The sequence below is a fragment of the Cetorhinus maximus genome, chromosome 13 (assembly GCF_964194155.1).
Source record: "Cetorhinus maximus chromosome 13, sCetMax3.hap1.1, whole genome shotgun sequence".
In the NCBI taxonomy this organism is placed as follows: Eukaryota; Metazoa; Chordata; class Chondrichthyes; order Lamniformes; family Cetorhinidae; genus Cetorhinus; species Cetorhinus maximus.
This window is the reverse complement of record NC_135891.1, coordinates 103,702,751-103,725,177: the sequence shown is the minus strand read 5'-3', so window position 1 is coordinate 103,725,177 and position 22,427 is coordinate 103,702,751. Positions and strand designations below refer to the sequence as shown.

The 22,427-nt window shown below is 43.4% G+C and overlaps 1 protein-coding gene across 1 annotated transcript in view; it reads right to left on the bottom strand.

Annotated features, from left to right (window-relative positions):
• Nucleotides 1-2,409: 2,409 nt before the first annotated feature.
• Nucleotides 2,410-22,427, bottom strand: part of LOC144689109 (L-selectin-like) — a 34,709-nt gene continuing 14,691 nt past the window's right edge. Inside the window, exons 3-6 of the mRNA XM_078556252.1 lie at nucleotides 17,933-18,112; nucleotides 16,857-16,967; nucleotides 9,077-9,098; nucleotides 2,410-2,869 (exon numbers count right to left, since the gene is read on the bottom strand). Of these exons, the coding sequence (XP_078412378.1) occupies nucleotides 2,725-2,869; nucleotides 9,077-9,098; nucleotides 16,857-16,967; nucleotides 17,933-18,112 (458 nt within the window). The 3' untranslated portion in view covers nucleotides 2,410-2,724. The remainder of the gene's footprint in view (nucleotides 2,870-9,076; nucleotides 9,099-16,856; nucleotides 16,968-17,932; nucleotides 18,113-22,427) is intronic.

Here is a 22,427-nt window from a genome sequence, read left to right as displayed (position 1 = left end):
CAGCGGGGGTGGGGCAGTGAAATGCAGCAAGCCGTTCAAAAGTCCATTGACTTCGGCAGGACTGTATCATCCCACTGCTGTAAAATTTCACCCCACTACTTTGTGCCAAATAGATTGTCATTGCTAATTGCAAAGAACACTCTTCTTACAGCATTAAATGAGGAATATTAAATCAAAGCCACACTAACAATAAATTGCCAGTTCAATCATACTATAATTAATCACTGGAGGGCACAGCACAGTAAGATCCTGATGTGATAATATATAAAACAAAATGACATTTGGGGACCCCACATTAACTTAAGTCAGCTTTTCACAGCCCCAGTTTCAATTTCTATTATATTTGTTACAATATTAGTCATTTTAAAATAATGTTTTCAGCATTATATGTATTCTTATTACAGCTCATTACTACACCTTTTTCTTTACTGACTGCATCTTAATATGGTGGGGATGATCCTCAGAATGATGCTGGTGTTGGCATAACTACTGTTCTGCAGGCGAATGCAGTAGTCAATTTTGTACACACAAGATAGGTCACACAAAACAGGAAATGAGACATATGATCAATTGTGCAGACAATGTTATAGAAGGGTGATTTTTAGATGATAAATTTAAAAGGAACACAGTTTGAAACCAGGATGTGAGAAAGTAGGTTAAGGTAGAGGTGTCCAAACTATCTGTCCTGATAGGGTGTGTAGATCTGTACATTGGAACATTGATGCCTACATTTAAATTAAAAAATCATATTCCTATTGCACTGTATATGTATCATTTTGCAGATACTAACAGATCTTGGTGTACCAGTTTTGGATACGTTCACCAATGAGGCAGTGATGCTTGGAATAAACTTCAACAAAATTCAAGCGTGATTAATAAGTTAATAAGAAATGTACCATAGATTGTGGATTTGAAGTCGATCTAACATACAAGGCAACCCTATTTTTTGGGGGCTAAAATGTATGTTTAGGCTGATACCCAGGGTATAAGTCAATCCCTCATTTTTCAATAAATGCACTTTTAGGACGATCAGTGAATCCGGAAGACGATTTGTTGTGGGGAGATGATTCTGTAACTGAAAGCGTCACATCTGATCCCGAGTGGGACCCTTATGATGATGCTGTGGCCAAAGTGAGTCAGGATGAATTCGAGGCACTCTTTGCGTTGGATGCCAAAGGTGATTCATTTGGCAGTTGCAGCGTGTGTTTTACCCTAGCCGGCCATTAATTGGCCGGCCAGCGTGAAATTGATGTGGGGGCCCGATCGCAGGCTGAGGTCGGCTTTGTGACCCGCTCCCGGGACCGCCCGCCACACCCACCCGACACGGTAAAAATCCTAAAATGATTGAGTTAATTGTTCCCTCCCTCCATTTATTTAGATGCAGCTGGGTTATTTTTCTCCCATGTTCCACCCTCCATTTCTTTTCTTCTAAAGGAGCCTGACTCAATTGGACAGGGAACTGAGGCACCCTCCAACATCTCAGCGAGGTGAATATTGATCCTTCATGAGCTCAGAAAGTGTTAACAGTCTAACTCAGCTGCTGACCCAACATGTGCACTTTCCTATACGAATGACTAGATGGGGACCTTCTCTTTCAGTCCAGTTCAGGTTCAGCTGGTAGCAATCTTGTCTCGGAGTCATAATGTCCTGAGTTCAGGGCTTGACCACAACAATAAAGGCTGACACTCCAGTGTAGCACTGAGGGAATGCTGCACTGTTGCAGGTGCTGTTTCTTGGGTGAGGGAAAAGGATCCTGTGGTTCTGTTTCAAAGAAGAGTGGGTGCCCTGGCTAATATTTATCCTTCAATCAATATCACAAAACAGATTGTCTGATCATTGCCATATTGCTGTTTGTGGGAGTTTGTTGTGTGTAAATTGGCTGCTGTACTTTCTACATTATAACAGTGGCTGTACTTCATTTGCTGTACAAGGCTTTGAGACATCAGGTGGTTGTGAAAAGTGCTGTGTAAATGCGAGTTTTTTTTATCTCTTTGGTGCATGAGCCAAATTTGAAATCCTGAAAGCAAAGCAGTGAGCTCAATTGTACTGTCCCCAGAGTAGACTAAGGATTGAATCTGGGACTTCCTTTTGCTGTAAGGTGTAATTTTTCACTGCATTATGCAACTGAGCCAGTAGGAGAAGCAGCAATCATGTCCCATTGTTTTTGTTCCCATATCTCATGCTGTGAAATCTCCAGTAAGACTGGGAATCTTCAATCCTGACCTTTGATACATATAGAACTGTATCACCATCAGGATCTGGACTTTGGTTTTATGATGTATCTGTAATAATGCATCCAGAATTATATCAACACACCAACAGTGCTGTGATGAGCTATTGTAAAGCCTTGTTACATGTATCTAGTTTTAAATAAAATGCCAGCTGCTACAGAGTATCTCTTGTTTCTGTTTCTCTGCTTTTCTTCCCACTGTCTTTTCAGTTTAATTGCATGTGATAGCCTAGTGATATTGGCACTCAAATACTTAACACGTTCATAACACATTCCTCAGTTTGTTATTTTAACAAAGGTGTAGAGCCATTACTTGCTTTAAATGGGTTAATGTCTCCACTAAGTACAGTGGGTGAAATGTCATTTGAACACATTAAGCATCTGCAAATACAACGCTAATTTGTAGCTCACTATTGATGTGAAAAGACTAACTTAATGTCACACATTTCAACAAAGGAGAAGGTTTTCTGTTTAATTGTATCATTAATTGTGACCTACTCTAAGTTCTTATACATATCCTGATCCACGCTGAGATTGTTGACATACATTTCATCCTGTGGGGTTTCATTATTCAGACACAGAGTTGGTAGCGCATATATGCCTTGATTTTCATACGCCAAAGTCTTTTGTTGCATTGAGCTAGGAAAAAAAATTGTGAAGTTTGATTATTTTTTTTCTCTAATAAATGCACACAAAATTCAAGTTTAAGAATTTCCTCCAATCTTGTGTAGGCATTTCAGTCACAGGAAAATTCCTCCTATTAATTCAATATCATCTTTGAGGAAGAAGACAATACTAGACTCCCTTTTTTTTTCAATGACCAATTATTTGAAAAGTGTAGCTACGAGGAGAGATTGGATAGGTTGGGGTTATTTTCCTTCGAACGAAGAAGGCGGAGAGGTGACTTGATTGAGGTGTACAAAATTATGAAGGGAATAGATAGAGTGGACAGGATAAAATTGTTTCCCTTGATGGAGAATTCTAGAACCAGGGGACACAGATTCAAGATAAGTGGCAGAAGGTGTAGGGGGGACATGAGGAAGAACTTTCTTATGCAGAGGGTAGTGGGTGTTTGGAATTCGCTGCCCAAGTTGGTGGTAGAGGCAGAAACTCTAAACTCTTTTTAAAAGTACCTGGATCTGCACCTTAAGTGCACCTTAAGCAGGGCTATGGGCCGGATGCAGGAAGGTGGGATTAGAACAGGCACCTGGGTGTACACGGGCTGGCATGGACAAGATGGGCTGAATGGTCTCCTTCTGTGCTGTAACTTTTCTATGGTTCTATGTTTCTATTTCTTCAAACCCTTTTCCCCCTCCCCACCTTCTCCAATCTCATCTCTAGAGGCATATGAGAACCTTATGGATGTTTTGGTTTCAATGATCAAGACTTCTGCCTATCCATAACCCCACTACCCCACCCCCACCACCCCCACTCACAGTTTTTCCCTCACCCCAGACCTGATCACACATCACAGAAACTTCTCCTGTTTTATCGTTCCCCAGCTTCAGCAGACATATTCTGTTTGAGAGCCACCAGCTACTCGTTCAATCTGACCTGCATCCTACTGCTGACCATTTCACTGCCTCTCCATGGCCTGATGTTCATTAATATCATCAATGGCTTCTTCTAAACAGACATCGTTTCAAAACAGTCATCATCACTTATATCATCAAAAGAAACACTTGGCCCTCTTGCATATCTTCTTTGCCAGGTCCTTAAATGCATCATAACACAGCACGTAGGGAGATTGTGGCATTGTGGTATTGTCACTGGACTAGTATTCCAGAGACCCCATGTAATGCTCTGGGGACCTGGGCTCAAATTCTATTTATGGCAGATGGTGAAATATGAATCCAAAGTAGTAAAACGTCTGGAATTAAAGGTGTGATGATGACCATGAAATGATTGTTGTTGTAAAAACCATCTGGCTCCCTAATGGGAAATCTACCATCCTTACCTGGTCTGGCCTAAGTATGACTCCAAACTCACAGCAATGTGGTTGACTCTTAAATGCCCTTTGAACAAGGACAATTAGGGATGGGCAAAAATTGCTGACCCAGCCAGTGATGCTCATGTCCTGTTTTTAAAAAAAAATCTCCCTTTTGGGAATTCCTGTTTCTATTCTGCTCATGGCTCTAATACTATCCTGGTCAAAATCACCAGGGATCTCCTATGATTATAAGCATGACGCATTATCCCTCCTGTACTTCTATAAATTCACCATCACTGATCACCTGTCCCCAATGATCCCACTCCTGCCGATGCCTGTATAGACAACACATCTCCAGCAATCGCTTTTGCTCTCAGCCGATATGGTCACCTCTGGTGTCAAGCCAGGTTCTATCCTCAGCCCTGACCTTCCCCTAATTTATATACAGTCTCCGGGAGACATCATTTACAGGTTTGGGGTCAGTACCCATACGCATGTTGATAGCCACTACTGCCTCTCCACCATCACCCTTAATTTCACAACAGACTCTGGGCTGTCAGGTTGCCTCTCTCATTCCAAGTCAAGGATAAGCCAGAGCTTTCTCCAAACTGAACATTAGAGCAAACAAATGACACAGATGGCACTTGTGCGTCTCCTCTTTCCACAATGCCAGAATTTTCAGTCACCTCAGTTTGATTTTCAGGAACTCGCACCCTTGCTACTTATCTGTCTGCCTTTACAAATCTCCTGAAAACCTATACAATCGAGTGTACATCTCTGCCAAGTTTGATGCTCCTGGTCGGTGGCCACTTCCTACTGCTTGATGTGTGTTGGGACATGTTATCATGTTAAAGTTGCTATATAAATTCAGTTGATTGTGGCTAGATTTTTTTTTTACATTGTGCAAAACCTGTATTAGAGGCATTGCCTTCCAACATGTGGGTCTCATGGATTTAGGTGGAGCCCAAGGGAGACTTTGGAGTTCACAAACAGGTATATGAAGGAAAACCTGTCTAAAATGGGTTTTCTCGGCTAGTGGTCCTAGCAAATCTTAGTATGTCAGGAGTTGGCACCAGCATAAGTTTTGACATGTTAATATAAGTAGCTGTTGTCAACTGCTTTGCAGATTTCAGCACAGATCTCATTTCCACCCTTGTACAGTGTACAGAATCAGTAATGACAACTGTTCAGTAGTAAAAAGTTCCATGAAATAAATGTTTTGCTTTTTGTTTATTTACAATTAAGAATGGAACTTTCTCAAAAAGTGCCAGCTCTGATCCCCCAGTCTGTACTGAATTAACTGATCCCAGCCAGGCCAGTGGCAGTGATTATAACCTCTCAAAGCCTGAGACAAGAGAAGAGAACAATCAGATAAAAGCAAAATACTGCGGATGCTGGAAATCTAGAACAAAAACAAAAAAACCTGGAAAAACTCAGCATCTGCGGAGAGAGATACAGTTAACGTTTCGAGTCTGAATGACTCTTCATCAGAACTAAGGAAAAATAGAAATGAGGTGAAATATAAGCTAGTTTAAGGGGGGGTGGGGCAGGTAGAGCTGGATAGAGGGCCAGTGATAGGTGGAGATTGCCAAAAGATGTCACAGACAAAAGGACAAAGAGATGTTGATGGTGGTGATATTAGCTAAGAAATGTGCTAATGGGGACATTAAGGGTGGAAAGCAGGACAAGCAAGGTACAGATAGCCCTAGTAGGGGTGGGGTGGGGGGAAGGGATCGAAATAGGCTAAAAGGTAGAGATAAAACAATGGATGGAAATACATTTAAAAATAATGAAAATAGGTGGGAAAAGAAAAATATATATAAATTATTGGAAAAAGGGGGATCGGAAAGGGGGTGGGGAAGGAGGAGAGAATTCATGATCTAAAATTGTTGAACTCAATATTCAGTCCGGAAGGCTGTGAAGTGCCTAGTCGGAAGATGAGGTGCTGTTCCTCCAGTTTGCGTTGAGCTTCACTGGAACAATGCAGCAAGCCAAGGACAGATATGTGGGCATGAGAGCAGGGTGGTGTGTTGAAATGGCAAGCGACAGGGAGGTCTGGGTCATGTTTGCGGACAGACCAAAGGTGTTCTGCAAAGCGGTCACTCAGTCTGCGTTTGGTCTCCAATGTAGAGGAAACCGCATTGGGAGCAGCGAATGCAGTAGACTAAATTGAGGGAAGTGCAAGTGAAATGCTGCTTCACTTGAAAGGAGTGTTTGGGCCCTTGGACGGTGAGGAGAGGGGAAGTGAAGGGGCAGGTGTTGCACCTTCTGCGGTTGCATGGGAAGGTGCCGTGGGAGGGGGTTGAGGTGTAGGGGGTGATGGAGGAGTGAACCAGGGTGTCCTGGAGGGAACGATCCCTGCAAAATGCCACCAGGGGTGGTGAAGGGAAGATGTGTTTGGTGGTGGCATCATGCTGGAGTTGGCAGAAATGGCGGAGGATGATCCTTTGAATGCGGAGGCTGGTGGGGTGATAAGTGAGGACAAGGGGGACCCTATCATAGTTCTGGGAGGGACAGGATGGTGTGAGGCACTTTATAGCCTTCCGGACTGAATATTGAGTTCAACAACTTTAGATCATGAACTCTCTCCCCCTTCCCCACCCCCTTTCCGATCCCCTTTTTTCCAATAATTTATATATATTTTTATTTTCCCACCTATTTCCATTATTTTTAAATGTATTTCCATCCATTGTTTTATCTCTACTTTTTAGCGTATTTCGATCCCCCCCCCCCCCACCCACCCCACCCCCACTAGGGCTATCTGTACCTTGCTCGTCCTGCTTTCCACCCTTAATGTCCCCATTAGCACATTTCTTAGCTAATATCACCATCGTAAACATCTCTTTGTCCTTTTGTCTATGACATCTTTCGGTTATCTCCACCTATCACTGGCCCTCTACCCAGATCTACCTGCCCCACCCCCCCTTAAACCAGCTTATATTTCACCTCTTTTCTATTTTTCCTTAGTTCTGATGAAAAGTCATTCAGACTCGAAACTTTAAATGTATCTCTCTCCGCAGATGCTGTCAGACCTGCTGAGTTTTTCCAGGTATTTTTGTTTTTGTTCAAGAGAACAATCAGCTAGGGTTTCTGCTTCTGGCCACTATCCTAACGTACATGCTTTCAGACAAGAATTGGTTCTGATGGCTTCACAGTTAAGTAGCCTGCTACTGTTCACTATTCAGACTCTTAAAAAAAGATAGCCCAAGGTACCAGAGATCAGGCTGAATATACAAGAGTAAACCTAAGGTAACAAATTGTTTAACTTTGTGAGTCCTACATTCTATCATAACTTTCAGAGCAATATTTTCAGTGATTTTTGCAGTAATTGTACAGGGCTGCTAGGATTATTTAATCTTACATTATTTGAAATAATTTTTAAAATAAATACACAGGACAATTTCGAAATTCTCAAAATAAACCAGAAATGTATTCTAATTTTAGAATTAAACTCTGGACATATAAATATTTACTTATGAATTCTTTTTGTGGGGATGGAAGGGAAATGAAGAAACATTTGTACACGGAGTGCTGAATGGAACACGGTATCCTCTCCAAAACTGCAGCCTCCAGTAATTTAGCTGCGTAGAAACCAACCATTTTTACGACAGCTGTCATGCTGTTGAAGAAATTCCACTTGTAATGGGGCAGTTTTTCATTACCTTTGCTTTTCCTTGGATAGAATTAAATCATTGGGGATTTGTAACTACACCGTAAAACCCTCTGACTTATTAGTTTTCTGAGAGTCCAATATTTTGTGGAAATTAATATGCCACATATCATGATCCAAACTCCATGGCGAGAGGGGAATGAAGCGATATCCCCACATTAATGAACAACACAAGGATACTGATTGGATATCTCCGAGACACGCTGGGTCTATACAATTGGCAGAGATTTTCATATGGGAGCAACTACTGAAATCTTAATTTCCTTCTCATATTGGGTTGTGTATGCATGTGCATATTATCTGTTGAAAATTGCTGTTAGTGCTATCATAGAGATGCTCAGTTCGCTTGTTTATTTTCTCTGCTGCTTAAAATCATTGGTTGATGCCTTTGTTCACCGACAGGAATTTATAAGTTCTTAGGGAATTGAGGTCAGACATCTTGGTAATGATATAAAGACCGATTGTGCAATTTGGTACTCGCAGAAGAGAATATATAGCAGAAAACTGCAGGCACACGGCCCATAATTTTCCATTGATTCATTTTAATGCCCAGATACTCAGGGGATACATGACAGGGGATTCCTGAGAAGGGCTCCCTGCATTGGTAGTGCCCAATTATGGAATCGCCCTTATTGGGTCCACATTTCTCATGACTAACATCTGACAGGTTTAATCTGCATTGTATCACAGTGACTGGTGAAATTAAACTTCTGCCAGTGTACACGCATTGTCTGCTGATGCCCTGTTCTCTTGGCAGTTTTGTCAGTGGTTTGCCACTGCCTTACGCTCCCCAGCCACTTAGCCACACACATTTGGTTACAGACTCGCGAATTATTGACTAAAACTGCTGGAATTACAAAACAACATGTTTTTTAATACAATGGCCCAAAAGTTATTGGAGCAATACGTGTTGGGGCGTCATGTACTTCACCCTCCAGGTTGCAATATATTTTTGTCCGAAATTGTTGGAAATGCAAATTCATGACTTGTTAGTTAGATTTGTATCAGCATTTTCAGAGCACATCATTTCTTCAGCATAGAGAACAGGGCAACATTTCTATGATTTTCTTCAGCCCCAGTTACATCAGTTGTGTTTTCGAATTATATCACACTGCTATAAAAACAACCACCATTTCAGCATCCTCAATTATCCCACAAAATGTTGTAAGCACTTGTAAAATAGCTCTGTCTGAAACTGTGTGCCAAAAGTAAGGTACTGAAGGATATTCATAGTTTCAATACTCACAGGTCATCGCCAGTACTTTGTTCTAAAGAAAATGAAAAAGTAGAAAAAGATTATTGTGGTGGATTCACCTTAAGAGGCAGCTATAACTTGTAACATGTTGCTGCCTATATCCTATTTCACAACAAATCCTACTCACTCATTGCCCTCATCCTCAGTGATCTACAAGGAACCCTACTCCCTCATGTTTAAAACTCTTGCCTTTGCTTCTAGGTTCCTCCATGAGGTCTCCTTTCACTAACCCTGTAATCTCCATCGATCTTAGAATCTCCCCCACAAACTCACCATTACCCTGGTTGACCTGCTATGCATTCCCCCCTTTCCTTCAGCCTCCTGAGCCCCCCGCTGTCAAGTTTCTCTCCCTAAACCATTCCATGGGCCAGAATTTTACATTGAGCATGGGGGCACGTGCCCAACCTGGGATCGCGTGAAATCGCACGAGGAGACGGTGGGCGCCCATCCTGTGGGTGCGCGGGCGGGAGTCAGAAGCACTCCCGCTGGCCAGTAACCAGGCAATTAAGCCCATTAAGGAGCCCGACTGTCAGTGATTTTACGTGGGCCCGTCCACTTTTACGGTTGGTTGGACAGGCCAATCGGTCAGGCGACCCTCACGTTTTCGCCTCAAACACCGCCCAGGGTGGGATAAAACGTCCAGGGTTAAGAAGATGTTTGAGGGATGTGGGGTCTGCTGCCAGGCACTTGTATTGACACAGTTTGCAGCAGTTTGTTGACCTCATTTCATTTTTACAGTACTGCAGCTCCCTCAGGCCGCTCCACAGCAGCCCTCAGCGAGCGCCCGCCCGCACCCTCACTCTTCTTGACACCCGCCCTCTGCCCACCCACCCCCTCGGCAGCGCTGAGCCAGTAAATTGGCCAGCCAGTGTGAAATCGCGTTCAAGGGCTGATCGCAGGTGAAATCTCCTATCGCTTCCGCCTCCAGGCCCTCTGATCACACGCGTCCGACAAGCACAAGATTCAGGTCCATCTTTCCAATCTTATCTCCTTCATTAAAGCCTTTAAATCCCATTCTTCAACCAAGCCTTGGCCGCCCCTCCTCATATGTTCTCTGTTGATTCACCATCCACATTCCTCACACACTGTGAAACACCCTTTTCAGTATTTAAGTCACAATATAACTGTAGGTTGTTAAATTTGTTGCTTAAAACTCTTTGCATACAGCAGGGCTACGTATACAGATAAAGTGTCCCATACAAAACATTAGCCTTTCAAATACTGATTTTCTGTAGACCTCCAGACTTATCAACTTTTATTTCAGATTTTGAACATTTGCTTTTTTTTTATCCCTGGAGCACATGAAGGGAGGTCTTGTGGTGCAGTGGATAGTGTCCCTCCCTCTGGGCTAGAAGCTCCAGGTTCAAGACTCACTTCGGGACTTGATGCCCATGGAAGGTGCTTTCATAATGCGGCCATGAAGGTAGATTACCAGCCTGTAAATCCTTCCAATATGCCTGATGGCAGGTGGTAAGAGTGGGTGAGTTTCCTGGTCAGCCATACTGCAGAAGGCAATGGCAAATCACTGCAGTACTTTGCCAAGCATCATCATGGATATCCATGGTTACCAATGCTCACTTAGGGCATGGCACCTGAAGGAGGCAGAGTAGAACATAAAACCTGACAACATTCCACATGAACTGAATGTGATACATTCTTTAGAAGTCTAATTTTTAAGATAATTACTCTCGAGCTGTGAATGACAATGCAGTATTTTTAACCTAAGGGCATTAAGAGTCATTCACATAGTATGAGACTGGAATCAACTGTAAGAACAGTAAGGGGTGACAGGTTCCCATCTCTGAAGGGCATTTGTGAACCACAACGTCAAGGATGTATAGTGACTTTAACGTGATGTAACGTCCCAAGGTACTTCACAGGAACAATATGAGACACAATATGGCACCAAGACATCTAAAATTGTAATTCGATCAGACAGAGTCAACATGGGTTTGTGAAAGGGAATTCATGTTTTACTATTTGATTAGAGTTTTTGAGGAAGTAAGGTGGATAAAGGAGAACCTGTAAATGTGGTGTACTTGGGTTTCCAGATAAGGCGCCACATCAAAGGGTACTACACAAGATAAGATTACATGGTGTAGGGTGTAAGATGTCAGCATGGATAAAGGATAAATGAGAGTAGGGTTGGTGAGCTGTGGCAAGTGGTGTGCCACAGGGATCAGTGCTGGGGCCTCAACCATTTACTATGGAATCTACTTCAATGACTTAGATAAAGGAAGCAAATGTATGGTAGCTAAATTTGTCCATGACACAAAGATAGGTAGGAAAGTAAGTTGCCAAGAAGAGGTAGAAAGTCTGCAAAGGGATATGGACAGGTTAAGTGAGTGGGCAAAAACCTGGCAGATGGAGTATAATGTGGGTAAATGTGAACTTGTCCACTTTGGTAGGAAGAATAGAAAAGCATTATATTATTTAAATGGAGGGAGATTGCAAAACTCAGTGGTACAGAGAGATCTGGGCATCCTGGTACACGAATAACAAAATGTTAGTATGCAGGCACAGCAAGTGATTAAGAAGGCAACTGGAATGTTGGCATTTATTGCAAGGGGAATGGAGTATCAAAGTAGGGAAGTTTTACTGCAGCTATCAGGGGATTGGTGAGACCTCATCTGGAGCACTGTGCACAGTTTTGGTCTCCTGATTTGTAAAAAGACATAGGGCAGAATTTTGCCCTTGACGGGTGGGCGGGCGGGCCCCACCAGCTCGGTGGCGGGCAGGCAGCCGATCGCCGCAGCCGAAACAGGCCCCGCCGCCATTTTGAGTGGGCGGGCCAATTAAGGCCCACCCAGCGGGCTGCACAACGGGAAGTGCTATCTGTGCAGGGGGGGGAGGGATTCCCCAACTGTCAGAGTGCGCTCTTTCGCGCATGCGTGGGAAAGCACACACCTCCCTGAGACTAAGTGCTGCCTCAGGGAGATCACTGGCAGTGTTTCAAACTTCAAAACTGGAATAATAAAAAAATTATTAACATTTCCCCCTCATGTGACAATGTCACACGAGATGGGACATGTTCATAATTGTGACTAAAACTTTATTAAACTTTTAAAAAACCAACATGAAACCTCATCCCGCCAGTGAATGAGGTTTCATGTTTTATCAGAAGCCCCCTGGGGCTCCCGGCCTGCCCGCCAGCCTTAATGTTGGACGGGCAGGTCCTTTAATTGTATAAATGATCCTGTCAATGGCCTCAATTGGCCATTGACAGGTTGGCGGGCGGACAGCTGATTTCGCTGTCCGCCCGCCTTCCTGAATATATAAATGGGGCGGAATTTAGCCCTTTTCGGCCAGGCTCGGCTGGGAAGCCGACTGCCACCCACGATCGGAGCCGGAAGGCAATTTCACACTGGTTAAGGCCTGCCCAGTGTGAAACACAAGCGGCAGCGCTCAGCACTGCCTGTGCAAGCGGGGTGAGGAGTGTGAGTGGGGCGGGGCGAGGAGTGTGAGCGGGGCGAGGAGTGTGAGCGGGGTGAGGAGTGTGAGTGGGGCGAGGAGTGTGAGCGGGGTGAGGAGTGTGAGTGGGGCGAGGAGTGTGAGCAGGGCGAGGAGTGTGAGCAGGGCGAGCGTGAACTTAGAGCATGCTCCAGATTCTCCCTGAGGCACAGAGAGACGCCTCAGGGTGATGAAGAATTTAAAACAAAAAATAAAGAAATTAAAAATGTTATAAAACTTACCCCCTCGTGTGACTCTGTCACATGAGCAGGAGCATGTTATAAATTTAGTTTTAACATTTTTATTTTATTTTTATTTGCTGTTGGAAACCTCATCCCGCCCATGGATGAGGTTTCCTAAAAAGTGCAAAGGCCACTTGGCCTTTTCGCCTGCCCCGCCAACCATAAGATTGCACGTGCAGTGAAACATTTCTTTTAATCACCTTGTTAATGGCCTTAATAGGCCTTTTAATTGCTGACAGGCGCGCTGCTGACTCTGGCACACGCCCGCAGACCGAAGTATCGCGTGACTGCATGTTGACCTCGGGACACTCGCCCGATGCCAACGCACGACATTTTACACTAGAGCAGGTTGGTTGCCCGCCCAGCCGCTGAGGTAAAAATTTTGCCCATCATTGCATTAGAAGCAGCACAGGGAAGGTTCACGCGACTCATTCCTGGGATGAAGGGCTTATTCTATGAAGAAAGGTTGAACAGGTTGGGGCTATACCCATTGGAGTTTAGAAGAATGAGAGATGATCTTATTGAAACATATAAGATCTTGAGGGGGCTTGCTAGGGTGGATACCAGGATGTTTCCACTTGTAGGAGAGACAAGGATTGGGGGACACTGTTTAAGAATAAGAGGTCTCCCTTTTAAGATGGAGATGAAGATAATTTTTCTTCTCTCAGAGGGCTGTTAGTCTGTGGAATTCTCTTCCCCAGAAAGCAGTGGAAGCTGGGTCATTGAATTTATTCAAGGAAAAATTAAATAGATTTTTAATAGACAAGGGAGTCAAGGGTTATGGGGGGACAGACAGAAAGGAGAGGTTGAGACCATGACCTGATCAGCCCTGATATTATTGAATGGCAGAGAAGGCTCAAAGGGCTGAATGGCCTATGGTCCTACGTTCTTATAAGGGGAAATTAAGTAAGATAATCAAGAGCTTGATCAAAGAGGTAGTTTTTAAGGGATGTCTTAAAGGAGGAAAGAAAGGTAGACAGGTGGAGAGATGTAGGGAGAGCATTCCACTGCTAAGGGCCTAGGCAACTGAGGCACGGCCACCAATAATGGAGTAATTAAAATCAGGGATGCTCAAGTGGCCAGAATTGGAGGAACACAGGTATCTCTGAGGGTTGTGGGGCAGGGAGAACTTACAGAGACAGGCTGGGGTGAGGCCATGGAGGGATTTGAAAATGAAGATGAGAATTTTAAAATAAAGATGTTGCTTGACCAGGAGCCAATGTACATCAGCGAGCACAGGGGGTAATATGGGAACAGGACTTGCTTTCAGTTAAGTTGATGGAAAGCAGAGTTTTGAATGACCTCAAGTTTAAGGAGGGTAGAATGTGGGAAACCAGCCAGGAATGCATTGGAATAGTGAAGTCTGGAGATAAAAGGTTTTCAGCAGCAGGTGTGCCGAGACAGTCATGGATTTAGAAATAGACAATCTTAGTGATGGCAGGAGTATGAGAATTAGGTGAGTTCACAACTTTCATGACAATTTTCCGATTAGAGCCCAGAAATGACAAGGTTTCTCATTTTAATATCACAAAACATTCCATGATAGGATTTGAGCTTACAACCTGTCGCTGGCTAATCCAGTGCAAAGCAATTAGGCTACAATAGATCTGAAAGCTATATGCTTCTGAGGTCAGGTGGCCTGAATTCAAATTTCCATCACAAACATTAAAAGGCATTATCCTCCGAGGATGCCATTGGTGGCTAGACTGCCAAATGAGGCGTGTCGTGGTGGTAGAATTTTTAAAATTCATTCACGGGATGTGGGCTTCGCTGGCTGGGCCAGCATTTATTGCCCATCCCTAATTGTTCTTGAGAAGGTTGTGGTGAGCTGCCTTCTTGAAACACTGCAGTCCAAGTGGTGTAGGTACACCCACAGTGCTGTTAGAAAGGGATTTCCAGGGTTTTGACCCAGCGACCGTGAGGGAACGACGATATATTTCCAAGTCAGGATGTTCAGTGACTTGGAGGGGAACTTCCAGGTGGTGGTGTTCCCATCTATCTGCTGCCCTTGTCCTTCTAGATGGTAGTGGTCATGGGTTTGGAAGGTGCTGTCTAAGGAGCCTTGGTGAATTCCTGATGTGCACCTTGTAGATGGTACACACTATTGCTGCTACGGTGGTAAAATACCTTACCTGACATTAAAAGCAACTGTGCAGAATTCAAAGGCTGAGTTCAAACACGTTTCCCCTAGCTGAAGGAGGACTGAGCATGGACTGAGATAGAGGAAATAGAAATATACAAAGAGGAAAATTACAAAGCAGCCTCGATTAAGGCCAGCTTCACAGCAGTTCTGCCCATTAGTTGCACATATGACACCATCTGTCTCTTATTGTGTAAAACCAGATGGAAGGGCAGTCCAAGTGTCTTCTTCTCAACTATATTGGTGCTTGACCATAATGGTTTGATTCTTTTTACCTCAGGTTTAACTAATAACAATCAATTATGAGGTTTGCACTTCTCAAGCTAAGTGAGAATCTGTCCATAGACAGATGTACCTTTCTCTTCCCCTTTCACCTTAAGCCAGGACTGTCTGTAACAGCTTTTTTTAACCTCGCTATTTCATCATTTACCTATTTTTATCTCTTTATTGTCACCTTGTTTCTTTTTCTTCCTTTTCTATTTCTGTCTTGATTGCAAACATTTAATTTTATTTTATTGTTCCACAGTCTCACAAACCTTCAGGTTTTAATTGGCTCCATCTCACACTTCATAACCCGTAAACAGCAATGGGGGTAGGGGACGGTTGATCATCTGATCACTACAGGTACATGCCGGTATATCACAGATCCTCCTGCCGTTGCTGCTACTTTCTGATTTCACATAAAATTTAAACTTTATGCCTGACTGACTGATAATCAGTAAAATCAAGGCTCTCATGTTACGATAATTCTACTTTCCAGGGTGAGTGCACCTCCAACACTCAAGGAGATTGATATCATCCTGGGCAAAGTAGCCCATTTGGCCAGTGCCCCATATGCCACCTTAAATATTCACTCCCTCCACCCCTGACACAACGTGACAGAGGTCTGTACCATCTACAATGTGCACTGCAGCGACTCGTCAAATCTTCTTTGACAGCACCTCCCAAGCCTGTGACCTCTACCACCTAGAAGGACAACAGCAGGATGAGCATGGGAACACCATTGCCCCCCCCAAGCTCCCTCCAAGTCACAAACCATCCTAACTTGGAGCTATATCGCAGCTCCTGCACCAGCAACGTGATCATACCTTCACCATGAGGACTTAAGCAGTTCAGGAAGGCGGCTCACCACCACCTTCTCAAAGGCCATTAAACGGGCAGTGCTGGCTTTCTCACTAGTGTCCACATCCCGTGAATGAATAAATTAAAAATTAAAATAAATCAAATGCATTGAGGTAAATTTCCAAACTGATTCTTTGCTTAGCATCAGTGTTGGATTTAATGGATCCTTCCCCAAAATAATTAACCCAAATGCAGTAGAATGTCACTAACAGAAAGTCTGCTACAAATTAGGTTTCCTCTGCTCACAGAAGGTTGGCTTCATTATAATCACCACATTGAGAAACTCGCTGAGCTAAATGCCCGATTTAAAGAAAAACATAGCTTTGCTTCTCTCCACAAACTTGCAATAATAACTTGAGTTAAAAAAAATTGCTGAAATCTAAAAGGAAAAACAGAGAATATTCGATGTGCGTACACACAAGGTCAGCTAGCATCTAAATGAATAAAGTTTAATGTGTCAGGCCAGCACGTCTGCAATACTGGGGAGAATTTTAACCCAAGCTGTCTGTCGGGAAGCCAACAACATTTGGCTTTACGCCAGATTTTATCTTGTGTTAAAGTAAATAACTTTGGCTGGGGTTGAGTGGGTGGGGAGTGAGGGGGGATTTCCAGAGTTCCACCTGATCCCACCCATTGGGAGTTAGGTTTAAATTATCCACATTAACCTCTCTTCTCCCGATGACGATCAATCTGTTCTGGAGTTCCAGTGTTTTCTGCTTTAACGGTCAGTTTTTAACGTATAAAGTCTTGGAATAAAAGGCGATATGTTAAGTGTTATGATAATGGTTATATGACGATTACTGTATCAGCATGTTACCTTGACGGTTTCTCTTCAGCCACCGATAGATCATTGCCAGGGCTGAAAGAACTGCTGCTACTGCTCCCACAGGAACAATGATTAGGATTAACTTGCGGTGATTAACCGTGCCTAGAGAGACACAACACAGAAAATGAGAGTCTTAGATTAATGAATTGTTACATATGATGAACGAGGTCAGGCAATGGGCACAGTGGGTTAATTTTCTAAGGAAGTGTTGCCCAAATTTTTCAAATATGGGAAGTTTCCATATTTGGAAAATTATACGAAGCATGTTGGGTTAGTGCCTGTGATTCCCCATTCGGTAAATTCATGGTAAGAACTGGCCAGCAATGTAACCACTAGAGACTTGACATCTCCTCATGTGAACAGGAAATACTGACACCCATGTTGTACTACAGTGGTCTTGCGAAGCTCCTTGTGAACAAGACAATGGTGCCACTGATAATAATTCACCTTTACCACTCTCTCATTCAGGGAATGTTGATGCAACTCCTAAGCAACTAAAAAATGAGATAAATAGAGGGGCGGTTGGGGCCTGGTGTGGGGGTGTGGGGTGGGGAAGGTGGGGTTGGGGGGTGGTGGTTTAGCTGCAATTAAACTTGTATCTACAGATTTTTTGCTATTCATTGTATCAAATGTTATGTTTCAAAAGTGTTCATTCCAGAGACTGTTGCTTTATATTTTACATTTGTAGCTAAATGACACCAATATTTCTCATTTATTTTTGTTTTTAATAAACGTGAGATTGTATCTGTGTGAGGGGAATGGTATTTGTTAATGAATGTAACGGCTTCATGTCTGAAGTTAGCTGGTGTTCATAGCATGGCCCAAGGCCATTTGTGGTCAACCTCCTCTTCACCAGTAGTTCTTGGCAGACCTCTTCTTCCAAGTGTCTCTAGGGAACTAATGCAGGCCTGGCCCTGATATGCTGAAGAAATTTGAACTTAATACTATTCCTCGTCTGATTCTTTGCTGGTTTGCTAAAGAATGTACACAAATACAACTGGCAGGTAAGGTTATTCCAGCTTCCAATGAGTATAAATGGCAAGTATCAATGTTTAAAGAATACTTACATTGTACATCATGCGTATTCCAGTTTCCCGATTCCCTACAGATGGTTTTAGGATCCCCCTCCAGAGTGTAGCCATCATCACATGAAAAATAACAAGACGCATTGTAATGCTTCTCACCATAGGGGCCAGAGCAATTGACACTGCTGTGTTCTGGTTTCTTCAAGAGAGTACAGGTAATTGCTATGAAGGAACAAATTAGTCAGTAAATATCAATTAAAAACGACTCCTTCTGGTATGTGTTACAGCTTATACGAAATGAATCATATTGAAGCAGAAGAAAATAAAACGCCACTAAAATGTTACTTGCTTAGGCCCCGATATTTATGAGTGGGTGGGGTGGGCTTGCGAACTGTTTTGTTGTCAGGTGGGTTTTGCTCAGGTTAATCTGATTACCATGTTTGGAATCCGTTTCCCAGCCGCAGCCAATCAGATGGCATTAGGCCGCAGCCATGGAATGCAGGGGAGGGAGGGAGAGGCCATGGGTTGGAGGTTAGTGCTTAATTGGGATGCATAGTAAGATTAGGGGTCAGCGATGGGGGGGCCTTTGGAGAAGATCATTGGAGGAGGGGAGAAGGTTGCAAGGGCCCATGGAGGAGACCAGAGTGGGGGGGAACAGAAGGGAGCACAAGCTGGGGAGGACATGGAGTAAGGGGGCATGAGATCACAGGCCATGGAGGACATCAGGATGGCAACAGGTTGCCAAGGGGGTGGGCATCGATTGCTGCTTGTGGAGGTTAACAGCTTTCTCTGGTGGGTCGGGGCAGGGATGAAGCACTCCTGCTCCTCCTGGTCTACAAACAGTTAATTCTTCCATCCAGCCACCCTTTAGCTGCCAGGTTTCTCAAGGCCCATGAAACCCAGACAACAAGTGTTAAAGAGGTGTGCAGCTTCATTAAAACATTGAAATGTGCGATCTGCCTCCCAGGAGAGGGATTGTCTTCCAACCCCCTATCCTGTCTCCGTTAAAACTAGAAATATGTGGGTTCAACATGAGTTTGGTTCAGATTTAAAGTATTTTGCATGTTGATTTCTCATCCAGCCCAAATCTACCCATTTTGGGGTGTTAACATTACCCCCTTGATGTCCACATGCAACTAACTAAAAAAACTGAATGTGAGCAATGTATTCATATTTTCTCATTGCTGCTAACTGGCACCATTTTATTTTAAAATTATATTGTAAAACCCTCATAACTTTAGATAAATGCTTAGATATGAGTAATTTTGTTCACACTGTGTCTGCAAACTCATTACCAATGTTCCCAGCTCTTGAAACTGTTGAATGAAACTTTTATATAAAGAATGGTGGAACCTGGATGAGTGGCAGCAACTGCTGTACACAAGAACAACTTTAACACAGCAATACCCAAAGCACTCCATAGGAGTGTCATTAAACAAAATTTGATACCAAGCCAAATAAGATGTTATTAGAACAGGTATCCAAAGCTTGGTCAAAGTGGTAGGTTTTAAGGAGCATCTTAAAAGAGGAGAGAGATGTAAAGAGGTGGAGAGTTTTATGGAGGGAATTCCAGAGCTTGGGACCTAGTTAGGGGAAGGCAGTACAGCCACCGATGATGTTATGAGTGAAATTGTGGACAGGCAAGAGGCTGGGGAGCAGAGATCTCGGTGGGTTGTAGAGCTGGAATAGATTAGCGATGAGGAGGGGAGAAGCCATGGAGGGGTTTGATAACAAGGGTGAGAATTTTAAAATTGAGATGCTGCCAAACCAATAAGCCAATGTAGGTCAGCAAGCACATCAACAATGTGGGCTGCGAATGGAGGGTTTCTGCAGACGAAGGCTTTTCTCAAGCACAGGACATGTTAATTCTACTCTTTCTTGCCAAAGGCCTTCATTACATGGGATCACCAGGGTAGGGATTTTGTGGTGTTGCATTGATGAATACCTATATTTTAATACTATTTGCTTAATACAGTGGACAGATAATATTTTGGTGCTAATGGTAATATTCTCATTAGTAAAGCTCTAATGTTATGGCATTAGTGGTTATGTGGGAGCCAAGCATCTGTTCAAAGAACCTCCTTTAATAAATTGTATTGCTTCATGTTTCAGTTCTTAATACTTTGGGAGTCTTGGTGCAATGTGGTTCTTGGTATCAGGTGGAAAATCTGAACTGTTTCTAGCTAGCAACCACATTCCTTCTGCTCTATTAAAAAGTGAAGCAAACAGGAACTAGCACAACTTTTTTTTAGCCCCGTGTAGTGAAATTTGAGGAAGCTGGGTGCTTCCAGAAGTGCATACGTACAGAGCTCTTGGTATTGTTTGCATAGTCTGTATTGGAGAAGAGGTGGTGGTTACATCAGAGAGTTGTTTTTTGTGAGAATTCCGAGAGGCGGCCGAGTCTAATTACTTTGCAATGTTTTCCTTTGATGAAACTTTAATAAACGCTACGGGCAGGATTTTACGTTCCGCTGGTGGGCACACGCCCGACCCAATCGGGTGTAAAATAGCGCACAATATTTCGGTCAGCAGTGCGCCCGCCGACAATTAAGAGGCCTATTAAGGCCATTAATCAATTAATTTAAATCTATTTTTCGCTGCCCGTCCAACCTGATGGTTGGCGGCGGGCGGGCGAATTGACCAGGCGGCCTTTGGATTTTTTTTTAGGAAACCTCATCCACAGGCGGCATGAGGCTTCCAATATTAATGTTAAAAAAAAATTTCTGGACATAATTTTTATGCCGTTTATGTTCATGTCAGCGAGTCCTGTGTGGGAAGACATCTTGCACATTTTCAGAATCTTTATTTTTGATTTTAATATCCTTCGGCTCCCTGAGGCAGCTCCCTACCTTCAGGGAGGTTTTAGTGCGCGCTTCCCCCACCCCCCCCACCCCGGTCGCATGCGCAGACTTTTGCGTTCGCCCTCCTCCCGCCCCCCACCTCCACCCCGTCAGCGCTGAGCTTTTCAGCGCACGCTTCACGCTGGCTGACCGTTCATTTGGCCAGCCAGCATGAAATTGCGGTCAGGGGCTGATCGGGGAGGGGGACCGTTTCCCGGCCACTCCTGGGCCCACCCAACAACCTGAAAATCCTGCCCTACTTCTTTAGTTCATAGTTCATTAAAGACTTATTTAAAGACTCCAGTGACAAGCTGATTGCACAGTTATCCTCGGAGGCAGCTATTGAGTTACATTTCTGACAGCATGAAAATAAATTAGCATCAACACAAGAACGATAGTATAACTCTGAAGTTGGGTTCTGATCTGGGCTCCGGAGAGATGCTTGTGTGTGAGAGATTCCCTGGAAGGTTTGTCTCTTGTATGAAGCATAAATTTAATGTGGCATTAGCTGGGTTAGCATCTGCAGTATAACTCCTGTGCAATGTCAAGCCCGGTTCAAAAAGTGTTCAGCAGGTCCTGGCTATTTCAGAAACTTGGGTGAGACAGTTTAAAGGCTTTGAGAATCTGGTCGCTTTTAAAACAATCACAGTTTACCTGCAGCAATCTTGCACAGAGTTCTCACAAGAATCTCATGTTGCTTCACCAATTATTTTCAATAAGAGTCAATTTTTTTTCTTTTAAAAAGACCAAAATTATGTAAATCAACAGAGTTGGAGCATTCAGCAAGATATAGGCGACAATGAACGCCCAGGATTGATGACAAGCTAACCATTTCATTCATGTCGCCGTTGTCTGCTCAACAACAACAACTTATACTGGTATAGCTTCCCTCACTCGGGAGAATGTCTTGTGGCATTTAGCAAGGAGGAGAAAGAGAACATCTAGCGGTCACAGAAAGAAAGGAATTTCAATTTATCTCACATCATCTGGACATCCTAAAGTGTTTTACAGCCAACAAAATAATCTTGAAATGTGGTCACTGGCATTTTGCTGTAAAGTGCTGCAGCCAATTTGTGCCTAAACAGCAAATTTGATAAGTATCCAGTTAGTCTGTTTTTGGTACCTTTGTTTGAAGGATGAATGCAGGCCTGCATACCAGGAGAAATCCCTGCTCTCCTTTAAATAGCACTGAAGGATTGTTTTGTCCATAACTTCGGTTCATATTTCATCTGACAATGTTACACTTCACCACTGTACTGTAATCAGACCTTAGTCAGACTACACCTGCATTGTTGTGTCTAACTCTGGTCACAGTATTACAAACAAAGATAGAGGCACTGAAGAGGATGAAAAAATGTTTTACAAGATTGATACCAGGAACAGGGGGTTGGCGGGGTGCAGGGTACGCCTAACAGGAGAGGGGGAACAGGCTGGGTCTCTTTTCTCTTGAGAAGAGAAGGCTGAAGGGTGACCAACCAGGAGGTCTTTACAATAATGAAAGGTTCTGATAGAGTGGACACAAACAGAATGTTTCCACTTGTTGGAAGGCCATCAATATAAAGTAGTCACCAAGAAATCAAATAAGGAATGTAGAAGAATTTTGTTAAGGAATGTAGAAGAGATTTCCTCGCCCAGGGAATGGTGGGAATGTGGAGATTGCTGTCACGAGGAGCGGTTGAAGTGAATACTATAGATGC